This window comes from Balaenoptera acutorostrata, chromosome 7, assembly GCF_949987535.1.
Source record: "Balaenoptera acutorostrata chromosome 7, mBalAcu1.1, whole genome shotgun sequence".
Taxonomy (NCBI): Eukaryota; Metazoa; Chordata; class Mammalia; order Artiodactyla; family Balaenopteridae; genus Balaenoptera; species Balaenoptera acutorostrata.
Window position 1 is genome coordinate 39,486,244 of NC_080070.1, and position 12,645 is coordinate 39,498,888.

At 35.0% G+C, this 12,645-nt stretch overlaps 1 protein-coding gene across 1 annotated transcript in view; it reads left to right on the forward strand.

Moving 5' to 3' along the window:
• The window catches only part of IMMP2L (inner mitochondrial membrane peptidase subunit 2), a 539,770-nt gene extending 529,498 nt beyond the window's left edge, over positions 1 to 10,272 (forward strand). Inside the window, exon 5 of the mRNA XM_057550484.1 lies at positions 10,254 to 10,272. Coding sequence (XP_057406467.1) covers positions 10,254 to 10,257 — 4 coding nt within the window. The 3' untranslated portion in view covers positions 10,258 to 10,272. The remainder of the gene's footprint in view (positions 1 to 10,253) is intronic.
• Positions 10,273 to 12,645: the final 2,373 nt, after the last annotated feature.

A 12,645-nucleotide genomic window follows, 5' to 3' on the forward strand; every position in this document is an offset into this window, starting at 1 on the left:
GGTCATCTTAGCCTTTTAAGTATATAAGCACCTAACAGCTTGATGAGGTAAATCACCTTACAACAAAACAGTGTAATGATGACAAAATGTTAATTAAATTTTTCCTTGTAAAAAGATTCATTTTCAGTCTGAGTGAGCTTACACAACACTGTTACTAACTAAGAGCAAGGGATTTACTTAGCAGTTACAACTGCTTATTATTGGTTCTTGACATTTAGTTCCTATGCATATTTATTCTGTTGCAAAATACTATATCACTTGAAAACATTAATAGACAAAAATGTTTCCTTTTATTGGCAAAACTCCCACATGGTGATTTCTTATGATATTAGGGGGAAGCTTATAATCTTAATATATGCCTTAGGAAAATATGTGGCTACTGATTTTGAACACATTAAGCCCCTTACTCACCTATCCAAAACTACAGAAACAATAAAGTTATCTGGTTTGTAAAATACCCTTAATATACCCTATAACTGGGTATATTACCCTTAAAAATGCCCTTTTCTATGATAGAATTGAACAGCTTTTTGATAAGTAGTAGTATTAGTAAAAGATAAGTGTAACATCAGTAAAATTCTAGATTGCTTCTGGAACTACTGATGGCTGTATCAATCCTTTATTTTTCACTCCCTGGACATTTTTTGGCTAATCATCTAATTTCTGAATGACCAAAGTGCTGTGGAGAGAAAGGAAAAGAAGCATAAAGATCCTGCCCTAGAGGATCTTGATGCTTATAATCTACTTAAGTGTGTAGAGATAAATTCTAAAGTGTCAAAATGTCAAATTTATCATGTCATATAAATACATTAAAGAACACTAAGGGATTTACTCAATCAGAATATTAGCACTAAAAGGGACCTTAGCAATTCTCAAGTGCAAACACTTTATTTTAGGGATGAGTAAGCTGAAGCCACCAAACGGAAGATGATTTACCTGGGGCTCACTGGCTGTCCTTGGTAAAGGTGGGCCCAGAATTTAATTCACAGTGTTTTCTGACTGTCCTTAAGGGGGCTGGTTTATGCAGGAGAAGGCTTTCTAGAAAATGTAAATCTTGAGCTTAAAGGAAATAGCATTATAAACAGCAGGAGCTAGATCTAGAGATTTGGGTTTCTTGTGTCCTCTCTAAGGTTTTTCTAGTTCTAAAATTCCATATTTTTGGTTTAGATTGATATGAAAGAGGGAATAATAGGAGTAAATAACAATGAAAAGTAGTAAGAACAATAGGACTAAAATTTACAGACCTTCCTATGTGCTAGGCTCTCCTTTAAGCACTTTACATTCATTAGCTCATCTAATCCTTACAATAACCTTATGAGGTAAGTGCTGTTTTCATTTCCATTTTACAGATGAGCAAACTGAGGCCCAGAGAAGTAACTTGCCCAATATCAAACATGGAATGTTATAAGAGTATGTATATGTGGAATGACCAGCCCTGTCAATGTCAGGTGACTACGTTTAGGAGAAGAGCTACTATGTTGAGGAATAGAGATAAGGGTTTCTCCAGGGAAAAAATTTTTTTGAGTGGGAAAAAAATAAGCAACCTAGTAGTTCCTTATTGTTACATAAAATGATGGTGTCCAATATTTCTGTAGCTGCAAACAGTTAGTAATTTGAGTGTCCAGGGTTCAAGGTCTCATTTTAACTAAGCAACCCCATCTTCGAAAGCATTTATGGCTAACTACTAATACACAATACTCCATATTTTTGTTTCGAGTTGTGTGTCTCTTCTGTTCCTTGCTTGCTTTAGAAAATGTTATTTAGCTTTTTCACTTCAGTTTACTCAACACCAGCCGTTTATGTGAGAAGATGTGAACAGGGTTAACTGATGATACCTTTTTATTCTTGTCCTTGTCTTTCCAATTTTAGGCATCAACTAGCATTATTGGTCTAAGTGATGCAAAAGATACAGAATAAAGAAGTAGTAGTAGTTCTAGTAAAATACCCACTTTTGTACACTTGGAGAAGCTAATGCCTTTTTTTTTTTTTTCTTAACGTCTTTATTGGAGTATAATTGCTTTACAATGGTGTGTTAGTTTCTGCTTTATAATAAAGTGAATCAGCTATACATATACATATACATATACCCCATATCTCCTCCCTCTTGCGTCTCCCTCCCACCCTCCCTATCCCACCCCTCGCGGTGGTCACAAAGCACCGAGCAGATCTCCCTGTGCTTTGCGGCTACTTCCCACTAAGCTAGCTATTTTACGTTTGGTAGTGTATATATGTCCATGCCACTCTCTCACTTCGTCCCAGCTTCCCCTTCCCTTTCCCCGTGTCCTCAAGTCCATTCTCTATGTCTGCGTCTTTATTCCTGTCCTGCCCCTAGGTTCCTCTGAAGTTTTTTTTTTTTTTTTGATTCCATATATATGTGTTAGTATACGGTATTTGTTTTTCTCTTTCTGACTGACTTCACTCTGTATAACAGTCTCTATGTCCATCCACCTCACTACAAATAACTCAATTTCGTTTCTTTTTAAGGCTGAGTAATATTCCATTGTATATATGTGCCACATCTTCTTTATGCATTCATCTGTTGATGGAAACTTAGGTTGCTTCCATGTCCTGGCTATTGTAAATAGAGCTGCAGTGAACATTGTGGTACATGACTCATTTTGAATTATGGTTTTTTCAGGGTATATGCCCAGTAATGGGATTACTGGGTCGTATGGTAGTTCTATTTTTAGTTTTTTAAGGAACCTCCAAACTTCTCCATAGTGGCTGTATCAATTTACATTCCCACCAACGGTGCAAGAAGGTACCCTTTTCTATACACGCTCTCCAGCATTTATTGTTTGTAGATTTTTTGATGATGGCCATTCTGACTGGTGTGAGGTGATACCTCATTATACTTCTCATTTGCATTCTCTAATGATTAGTGATGTTGAGCATTCTTTCATGTGTTTGTTGGCAATCTGTATATCTTCTTTGGTGAAATGTCTATTTAGGTCTACTGCCCATTTTTGGATTGGGTTGTTTGTTTTTTTGATATTGAGCTGCATGAGCTGCTTGTATATTTTGGAGATTAATCCTTTGTCAGTTGCTTCATTTGCAAATATTTTCTCCCGTTCTGAGAGTTGTCTTTTCGTCTTGTTTATGGTTTCTTTTGCTGTGCAAAAGCTTTTAAGTTTCACTAGGTTCCATTTGTTTATTTTTGTTTTTATTTCCATTACTCTAGGAAGTGGGTCAAAAAGGTTCTTGCTGTGATTTATGTCATAGAGTGTTCTACCTATGTTTTCCTCTAAGAGTTTTATAGTGTCTGGCCTTACATTCAGATCTTTAATCCATTTTGAGTTTATTTTTGTGTGTGTCAGGGAGTGTTCTAATTTCATTCTTTTACATGTAGCTGTCCAGTTTTCCCAGCACCACTTATTGAAGAGGCTGTCTTTTCTCCATTGTATATTCTTGCCTCCTTTATCAAAAATAAGGTGACCATATAAGTGTGGGTTTATCTCTGGGCTTTCTATCCTGTTCCATTGATATATACTTCTTTTTTGGTGCCAGTACCATATTATCTTGATTACTGTAGCTTTGTAGTATAGTCTGAAGTCCGGGAGCCTGATTCCTCCAGCTTCATTTTTCTTTCTCAAGATTGCTTTGGCTATTCGGGGTCTTTTGTGTTCCCATACATATTGTGAAATTTTTTGTTCTAGTTCTGTGAAAAATGCCATTAGTAGTTTGATAGTGATATCATTGAATCTGTAGATTGCTTTTGGTAGTATAGTAATTTTCACAATGTTGATTCTTCCAATCCAAGAACATGGTATATCTCTCCATCTGTTGGTATCATCTTTAATTTCTTTAATCACTGTCTTAATAGTTTTCTGCATACAGGTTTTTTGTCTGCTTATGCAGGTTTATTCCTAGGTATTTTATTCTTTTTGTTGCAATAGTAAATGGGAGTGTTTCCATAATTTCTCTTTCAGATTTTTCATCATTAGTGTATAGGAATGCAAGAGATTTCTGTGCATTAATTTTGTATCCTGCTACTTTACCAAATTCATTGATTAGCTCTAGTAGTTTTCTGGTAGCATCTTTAGGATTCTCTATGTATAGTATCATGTCATCTGCAAACAGTGACAGTTTTACTTCTTCTTTTCCGATTTGGATTCCTTTTATTTCTTATTCTTCTCTGATTGCTGTGGCTGAAACTTCCAAAACTATGTTGAATAATAATAGTGAACTGGATAACCGTGTCTTGTTCCTGATCTTAGAGGAGATGGTTTCAGTATTTCACCCTTGAGAATGATGTTGGCTGTGGGTTTGTCATATATGGCCTTTACTGTGTTGAGGTAAGTTCCCTCTATGCCTGCTTTCTGGAGGGTTTTTATCATAAATGGGTGTTGAATTTTGTCAAAAGCTTTTTCTGCATCTATTGAGATGATCATATGGTTTTTCTCCTTCAATTTGTGAATACGGTGTATCATGTTGATTGATTTGCATATATTGAAGAATCCTTGCATTCCTGGGATACACCCCACTTGATCATGCTGTATGATCCTTTCAATGTGCTGTTGGATTCTGTTTGCTAGTATTTTGTTGAGGATTTTTGCATCTATGTTCATCGGTGATATTGGCCTGTAGTTTTCTTTCTTTGTGACATCTTTGTCTGGTTTTGATTTCAGAGTGATGGTGGCCTCATAGAATGAGTTTGGGAGTGTTCCTTCCTCTGCTATATTTTGGAAGAGTTTGAGAAAGATAGGTGTTAGCTCTTCTCTAAATGTTTGATAGAATTCACCTGTGAAGCCATCTGGTCCTGGGCTTTTGCTTGTTGGAAGATTGTTAATCACAGTCTCAATTTCCGTGCTTATGATTGGTCTGTTTATATTTTCTATTTCTTCCTGGTTCCGTCTCAGAAGGTTGTGCTTTTCTAAGAATTTGTCCATTTCTTCCAGGTTGTCCATTTTATTGGCATATAGTTGCTTGTAGTAATCTCTCATGATCCTTTGTATTTCTGCAGTGCTAGTTGTTACTTCTCCTTTTTCATTTCTAATTCTCTTCATTTGGGTCTTCTTTTTTTTTTCTTTTGATGAATCTGGCTAATTGTTTATCAATTTTGTTTATCTTCTCAAAGAACCAGCTTTTAGTTTTATTGATCTTTGCTATTGTTTCATTTCTTTTTCATTTATTTCTGATTTGAATTTTATGATCTCTTTCCTTCTGCTTACTTTGGGGGTTTTTTGTTCTTCTTTCTCTAATTGCTTTAGGTGTAAGGTTAGTTTATTTATTTGAGATGTTTCTTGTTTCCTGAGGTAGGCTTGTACTGCTATAAACTTCCCTCTTAGAACTGCATTTGCTGCATCCCAGAGGTTTTGGGTCATCGTAGTGTTTTGTTTTGTTTTTTTAACATCTTTATTGGAGTATAACTGCTTTCTAATGGTGTGTTAGCTTCTGCTTTATAACAAAGTGAATCAGCTATACATATACATATATCCCTATATCTCTTCCCTCTTGCGTCTCCCTCCCTCCCACCCTCCCTATGGTCATCGTGTTTTCATTGTCATTTATTTCTAGGTATTTTTGATTTCCTCTTTGATTTCTTCAGTGATCTCTTGGTTATTTAGTAGTGTATTGTTTAGCCTCCATGTCTACATTTTTTACAGATTTTTTTCCCGTATTTGATATCTAGTCTTATAGTGTTGTGGTTGGTAAAGACACTTGATACAATTTCAGTTTTCTTAAATTTACCAAGGCTTGATTTGTGACCCAAGGTATGGTCTCTCTTGGAGAATGATCCATGAGCACTTGAGAAGAATGTGTCTTCCGTTGTTTTTGGATGGAATGTCCTATAAATATTAATTAAGTCCATCTTGTTTAATGTATCATTTAAAGCTTGTGTTTCCTTATTTATTTTCATTTTGGATGATCTGTCCATTGGTGAAAGTGGGGTGTTAAAGTCCCCTACTATGATTGTGTTACTGTCGATTTCCCCTTATATGGCTGTTAGTATTTGCCTTATGTATAGAGGTGCTCCTATGTTGGGTGCATAAATATTTACAATTGTTATATCTTCTTCTTGGATTGATCCCTTGATCATTATGTAGTGTCCTGCTTTGTCTCTTGTAATAGTCTTTGTTTTAAAGTATTTTATCTGATATGAGTATTGCTACTCCAGCTTTCTTTTGATTTCCATTTGCATGGAATATCTTTTTCCATCCCCTCCCTTTCAGTCTGTATGTGTCCCTAGGTCTGAACTGGGTCTCCTGTAGACAGCATATATACAGGTATTGTTTTTGTATCCATTCAGCCAATCTCTGTCTTTTGGTTGGAGCATTTAATCCATTTACATTTAAGGTAGTTATCGATATGTATGTTCCTATTACCATTTTCTTAATTGTTTTGGGCTTGTTATTGTAGGTCTTTTCCGTCTCTTGCATTTCCTACCTAGAGAAGTTCCTTTAGCATTTGTTGTAAAGCTGGTTTGGTGGTGCTGAATTCTCTTAGCTTTTGCTTGTCTGTAAAGGTTTTAATTTCTCCATCAAATCTGAATGAGATCCTTGCTGGGTAGAATAATCTTGGTTGTAGGTTTTTCCCTTTCATCACTTTAAATATGTCCTGCCACTCCCTTCTGGCTTGCAGAATTTCTGCTGAAAGGTCAGCTGTTAACCTTATGGGGATTCCCTTGTATGTTATTTGTTGTTTTTCCCTTGCTGCTTTTAACATTTTTTCTTTGTATTTAATTTTTGATAGTTTGATTAGTATGTGTCTTTGTGTGTTTCTCCTTGGATTTATCCTGTGTGGGACTCTCTGCGCTTTCTGGACTTGATTATTTCCTTCCCCATATTAGGGAAGTTTTCAACTATAATCTCTTCAAATATTTTCTCAGTCCCTTTCTTTTTCTCTTCTTCTGAGACCCCTATAATTCGAATGTTGGTACATTTAATGTTGTCCCAGAGGTCTCTGAGACTGTCCTCAGTTCTTTTCATTTTTTTTCTTCTGCTCTGCAGTAGTTATTTCCACTGTTTTATGTTCCAGGTCACTTATCCATTCTTCTGCCTCAGTTATTCTGCTATCGTTTCCTTCTAGAGAATTTTTAATTTCATTTATTGTGTTGTTCATCACTGTTTGTTTGCTCTTTAGTTCCTCTAGGCCCTTGTTAAACTTTTCTTGTATTTTCTCCTTTCTATTTCCAAGATTTTGGATCATCTTTACTCTCATTACTCTGAATTCTTTTTCATGTAGACTGCGTATTTCTTCTTCATTTGTTTTGTCTTTTGGGTTTTTACCTTCCTCCTTCATCTGCTTTGTGTTTCTCTGTCTTTTCATTTTGCTTAACTTACTGTGTTTGGGGTCTCCTTTTCCCAGGCTGCAAGTTTGTAGTTCCCGTTGTTTTTGGTGTCTGCCCGCAGTGGCTAATGTTAGTTCAGTGGGTTGTTTAGGCTTCCTGGCAGAGGGGACTGTTGCCTGTGTTCTGGTGGATGAGGCTGGATCCTGTCTTTCTGGTGGGCAGGACCATGCCTGGTGGTGTGTTTTGGGGTGTCTGTGACCTTACTGTCATTTTAGGCAGCCTCTCTGCTAATGGGTGGGGTTGTGTTCCTGTCTTGCTAGTTGTTTGGCATGGGGTGTCCAGCACTGTCTCTTGCTGGTCGTTGAGTGGAGCTGGGTCTTAGCATTGAGATGGAGATCTCCGGGAGAGCTTTTGCCATTTGATATTACCTGGAGCCGCTCTTGGCTGGTCTCTGGTGGACCAGTGTCCTGAACTCGGCTCTCCCACCTCAGCGGCACAGGCCTGACACCCGGCCAGAGCAGCAAGACCCTGTCAGCCACATGGCTCAGAAGAAAAGGGAGAAAAAAATAAATAAATAAATAAAATAAAGATTAAAAATTTTTTTAATTATTAAAAATAAAAAAAAAGGGAAGAAAGAAGGAAGAGAGCAACCAAACCAAAAATGAAAGCCACCAATGATAATAAGAGCTAAAAACTATACTAAAAAAAAACCCCAAAAAATGGACAGACAGAACCCTAGGACTTCCTAATGTGTGGAAAGTTTTCCTCCTTCACAGCTCCCTCCCCAAGGTGCAGGTCCTATCCCTATTCTTTTGTCTCTGTTTTTCCTTTTTTCTTTTTCCCTACCCAGGTACGTGGCGAGTTTCTTACCTTTTGGGAAGTCTGAGGTCTTCTGCCAGCATTTAGTAGTTGTTCTGTAGGAGTTGTTCCACATGTAGATGTATTTCTGAAGTATTTGTGGGGAGGAAGATGATCTCCACGTCTTACTCCTCCGCCATCTTGAAGGTCTCCGCTGATGCCTTTTTGATGAAGGACTTTATTTGATCCTCTCAAAGGAATATTGTATTTCTTAATGTTCTCTAGTTTCCTTTAACATTTTATTATTGACTTTACTAATAAAATGGTAAAAAATACATATAACTGTTGAGGATCTGTGCTGGAAGTACAGTTTGGTTATACGTGGAGTTTTCCTGTGTGTCGTTCAATACGCTTTAATTAACAATCTGTCTGCTCTGTTTTCATTCAACAGTATTTACTCAGCTCCCACTAAGCATTAGGTTCTGATGTGGGTGCTGGGGTGTGGGTCTGCCACTATGTTCATTAACCTGTTATTACTCAAGGTTACACATGGAAGTAGATAAGTTTCTCTTTGGATCAGATTTAGCAAAGATAATTCTGAAGCCAAGATAAAGCAAATACACAGTGTTATAGAGCCTACATTTATTCTAGCTGTTCCACAGAAATTATTGGACATAAAGCACAAGATAATAAATTCTTATGATACAGACTAAGTCTAGAGTATTACTATTCTGCAATACACGATTTTGTCTACAAGTGGGTTTTTTCTACCTCCCTCCTTTCTCCTTTTCCTCCTTTTTGTTACAGAATCATTAGAAAAAAATTTAAATGAGATCTATAAATTAAACACATTTTCTATCTGTTCTAGCTAGTGAAAAACAGACCATTATTTGGAACATTTGATAATATCTAGAGAACATATTGAGTTAACTCTAAAAATCCCCTACAATCTAAGTATACTTAAAGTTTGGAATAATGTTTTATAAGGTCATATCAAATGAGAGTTCAGTAACCAGTCATATAGAGATTGATGTACTCATAAATTTTGTATCTGTCACTTTAATTGCCTTGTTGATATATCTGGGATGACCAAGTCTTCCCTGTTTGTCTGGAACTCTTCCAGTTTTAGCACTCAAAGTCCCAAATCCCAGGAATGCCTTCAGTCCTGAGGAACCAGGATAGTTGGTCTCTAAATCTGAAGATTTAATTTTCTCCATTTCAGGGATAAAGTAATTAGTGAACAAATATCAAGTGTGAACCTTTTTAGCTAAAGAGCACATATTAACATATTAATGTTTATCTAAATACAGTGATAGATAATTGAAAGATGAGGGAATAGGTGAATGGATGGATGGATGGATGGATGGATGGATAGATAGGTAAATATATAGGAAAATGACTGTGTAATACCTTCTGAATGGTTAGGAAACATTATCTGTTAAAATCCTAATCATCTATTAAGGCCCAACATAGCTCTCATCTTTTTGTCAAGATTTCTCTGAATCTTGTAGGATTAATCACTCTACTCTGTGCCTACAAAATTCTGTTTATGCCCTTATTACTGGACTTACCATAGTTGTATTATATTTGGTTGTATGCATATCTGTATTTGCCACTGAGCTATGAATTCCTAGCAGAGCAAGAATTGTGCCTTAATACGTCTTTGTCCTTCAGCTTCTGTGTACTGCCTTGTGCCGAGTACAAGCTGAATATGGTATTGCTGAATTGAGCATTCATTTCCCCTCCAATTTTAATAATCTTTATTGAAATGTAACTTACCTACAATAAAATTCACCAGTTTTAAATATACAGTTCAATAAGTTGTAACAAAATCAAGATAAAAAACATTCCAGTCACCCCAAAAATCCCCCTGTGCCACTTTGAAGTTACTCTCTCCCTGTCACCCTGGCCCTGGGCAACTGCTGATGTACTTTTATCTGACTCTAGTTTTGCCTTTTCTAGCTTTTCATATGAACTTCATATGTTTGACTTCTTTGACTTAACATAATACTTTTTGAGAATTATCTCTATTGTGGCTTCCATCAGGAATTTGTTTCATTTTATTGCTGGGTAGTATTCCATTATATGGATATACCATAATTTGTTTATCCATTAACCTGTTGATGGGCATTTAGTTATTTCCAGTTTGGGACTATTATAAATAACACTGCTGTAAATATTAGCATACACATTTTGTATTGACATCTGTTTTAATTTCCTACAGGTAAATATCTAGGATTGCAATTGCTGAATCTAACAATAAGTGTACATGTAAGTTTATAAGAAATTGTTAAATGTTGTGCAAAGTGGCTGTACCATTTTGCATTCCCACCAGCAATGCATGAGAATTCAGCTTGCTCTGTATCCTTGCCAACACTTGAAATTTTAATCATTCTAGTATGTGTTTGGTATTATCCCACTGTGGTTTTATTTTGCATTTCCCTAATGACTAAAGATTTTAACCATCTTTTGATATATTTTTCATTTGCATAGCTTCTTTGCTGAAGCATCCATTCAAATCTTTTAACCATTTTTAAAATTCTTTTTTTTTTTTTTTTTGTCTCCTTGCTACTGAATTGTAAGAGCTCTTTTTATTTTCTGGATACAAGTCTTTGTCAGCTATATGTCTTGCAATTATTTTCTACCAGTTTTAATATTTTATTTAATTTTTTATTGACAAAGGATGAAATTTTTAATTTTAACGAAGTACAGTTAGCCAGTTGTTTCTTTTAGGGTTCATACATTTGGTGTTCTATCTAATAAATATTTACCTAACATAATGTAACAAAAATTTTCTCTTATGTTTTCTGCTAAAAGTGTTATTGTATTAGGTTTTTCATTTAAGTCTGTGATTCATTTTGAGATAATTTTTGCATATAGTTAAAATAAAGGTCATGTTTTTTCTTTTCCATATGTATACCCAATTGTTTTAGTACTATTTGTTGAAAAAGATTATCTTTTCCCTATTTAATTACCCTGGCACCTTTGAAAAAAGAAAAAAATTGATCATATAAATGATGGTCTATTTCTGTATCATTTTTTCCATTAATCTTTATGCTACTAGCACACTGCCTTTATTAAAATGATTTTGCAAGAAATCTTAATATCAGGTAATGTAAGTTGGTCAGCATAGGCTTTTTAAAAAATGTTTTGACTGTTCTAAATCCTTTGCACATCTGTGTAAATATTAGAATCAGCTTGCCAATTTCTGCTAGGATTTTTATTTCTGGTACTTTTCATTCTTCTGTATTTATCCACATTTCCATCTAGTGTTATTTTTCTTCTACCTGAAGAATTTCTTTAAACATTTCTTTTAGTGCACATCTGGAGATGAAAAGGAAGTTGTAAGATAAAAAAATAAGACCAATATCCTTCATAAACGCAAGTGTAAAAATCCTTAACAAAATTTTAGCGAATTAAATCCATAATATATAAAAAGGTTAATATATTATGACTGAGTAGGGTTTATTCCAGGAATGCAAAGTTGGTGTAACATTAAAACAGCACAATGTAATCTACCAAGTTAATAAACTAAAAAAGAAGAAATGTATAAGCATCTCAATAGATGTAGGTAAAGTGTTTGATAAAATTCAATACCCATTCATAATGAAAACTATCATCGAACTATGAACAGAAGGGAAATCCTACGGCCTAGATTTCAAAGAGAGTCTATGAAAAAAATCAACACGTAACATCATACTTAGTGGCAAAAGAATAAACATGTCCCTTTTAAGATTAGTAAAAGTATGTTCACACTCTTCTGTTCGACACTGTACTGTCCAACTTCTCTTGAACTGTTGTTCAGCACTGCCCTGGAGCACCTAGTCAAGGCCAAATTTAGAAATCTGAGTAAAGATTTAATTCACTCTTTTATTCAATATATTTCATGAGAAAACATATTTACTGAGAATTTTGCTAAGCTTTGTGGAAGGTTGCACTCTCTTGGTAAATACCCATACTTTTCCCCTGTCTTCTCCTGGAGAAGATCAACTTTGGCAGTCAACATTTCTTACTAATACATATACTTACTTGATAATGCACAGTAAATCTAATGAATAGGAATTAATATGTAAAATAATAGGCTAGTTAGATTATGTGGATGACATGGCTGCTCTTTGCAAGAGAGGAAGTATATAACTAGACTGAAGACTATGTATATAATTTTGTGTAACCTCATGAAAAAATGTTACTCTCTTAATCACTTTTTTAATGTAATACAAATTGGTATATCAAGATTGAACAACTTCCTATTGATGAAAAATAGTAGTAGTGTGGCAACATAAAATAATTCACATCTATCAAAATAACATCTTATAAATGACTTCAAAGCATATTGGAGCCATATTGAGAGAAATGTAATTTAATTTTGTATCAGGCAGATTGCATGTTAATAATTAATTATTAGTGAGTTCTTTTCTTATCTAAATACCACCCATATATCAGAGAACAGCTCGTATTTCTGCTCCTTGAATTTCTTCCTGATCAGCCTTATTGGAAATGATTTCTACCTCTAAATTTTCTTATGAGTTATAATCCTTACCACTCAACTTATTAGAGTTTACATTGTATTGTCTTTTAACTTATATTACCATATATATAATCATTTTAATTTGGTA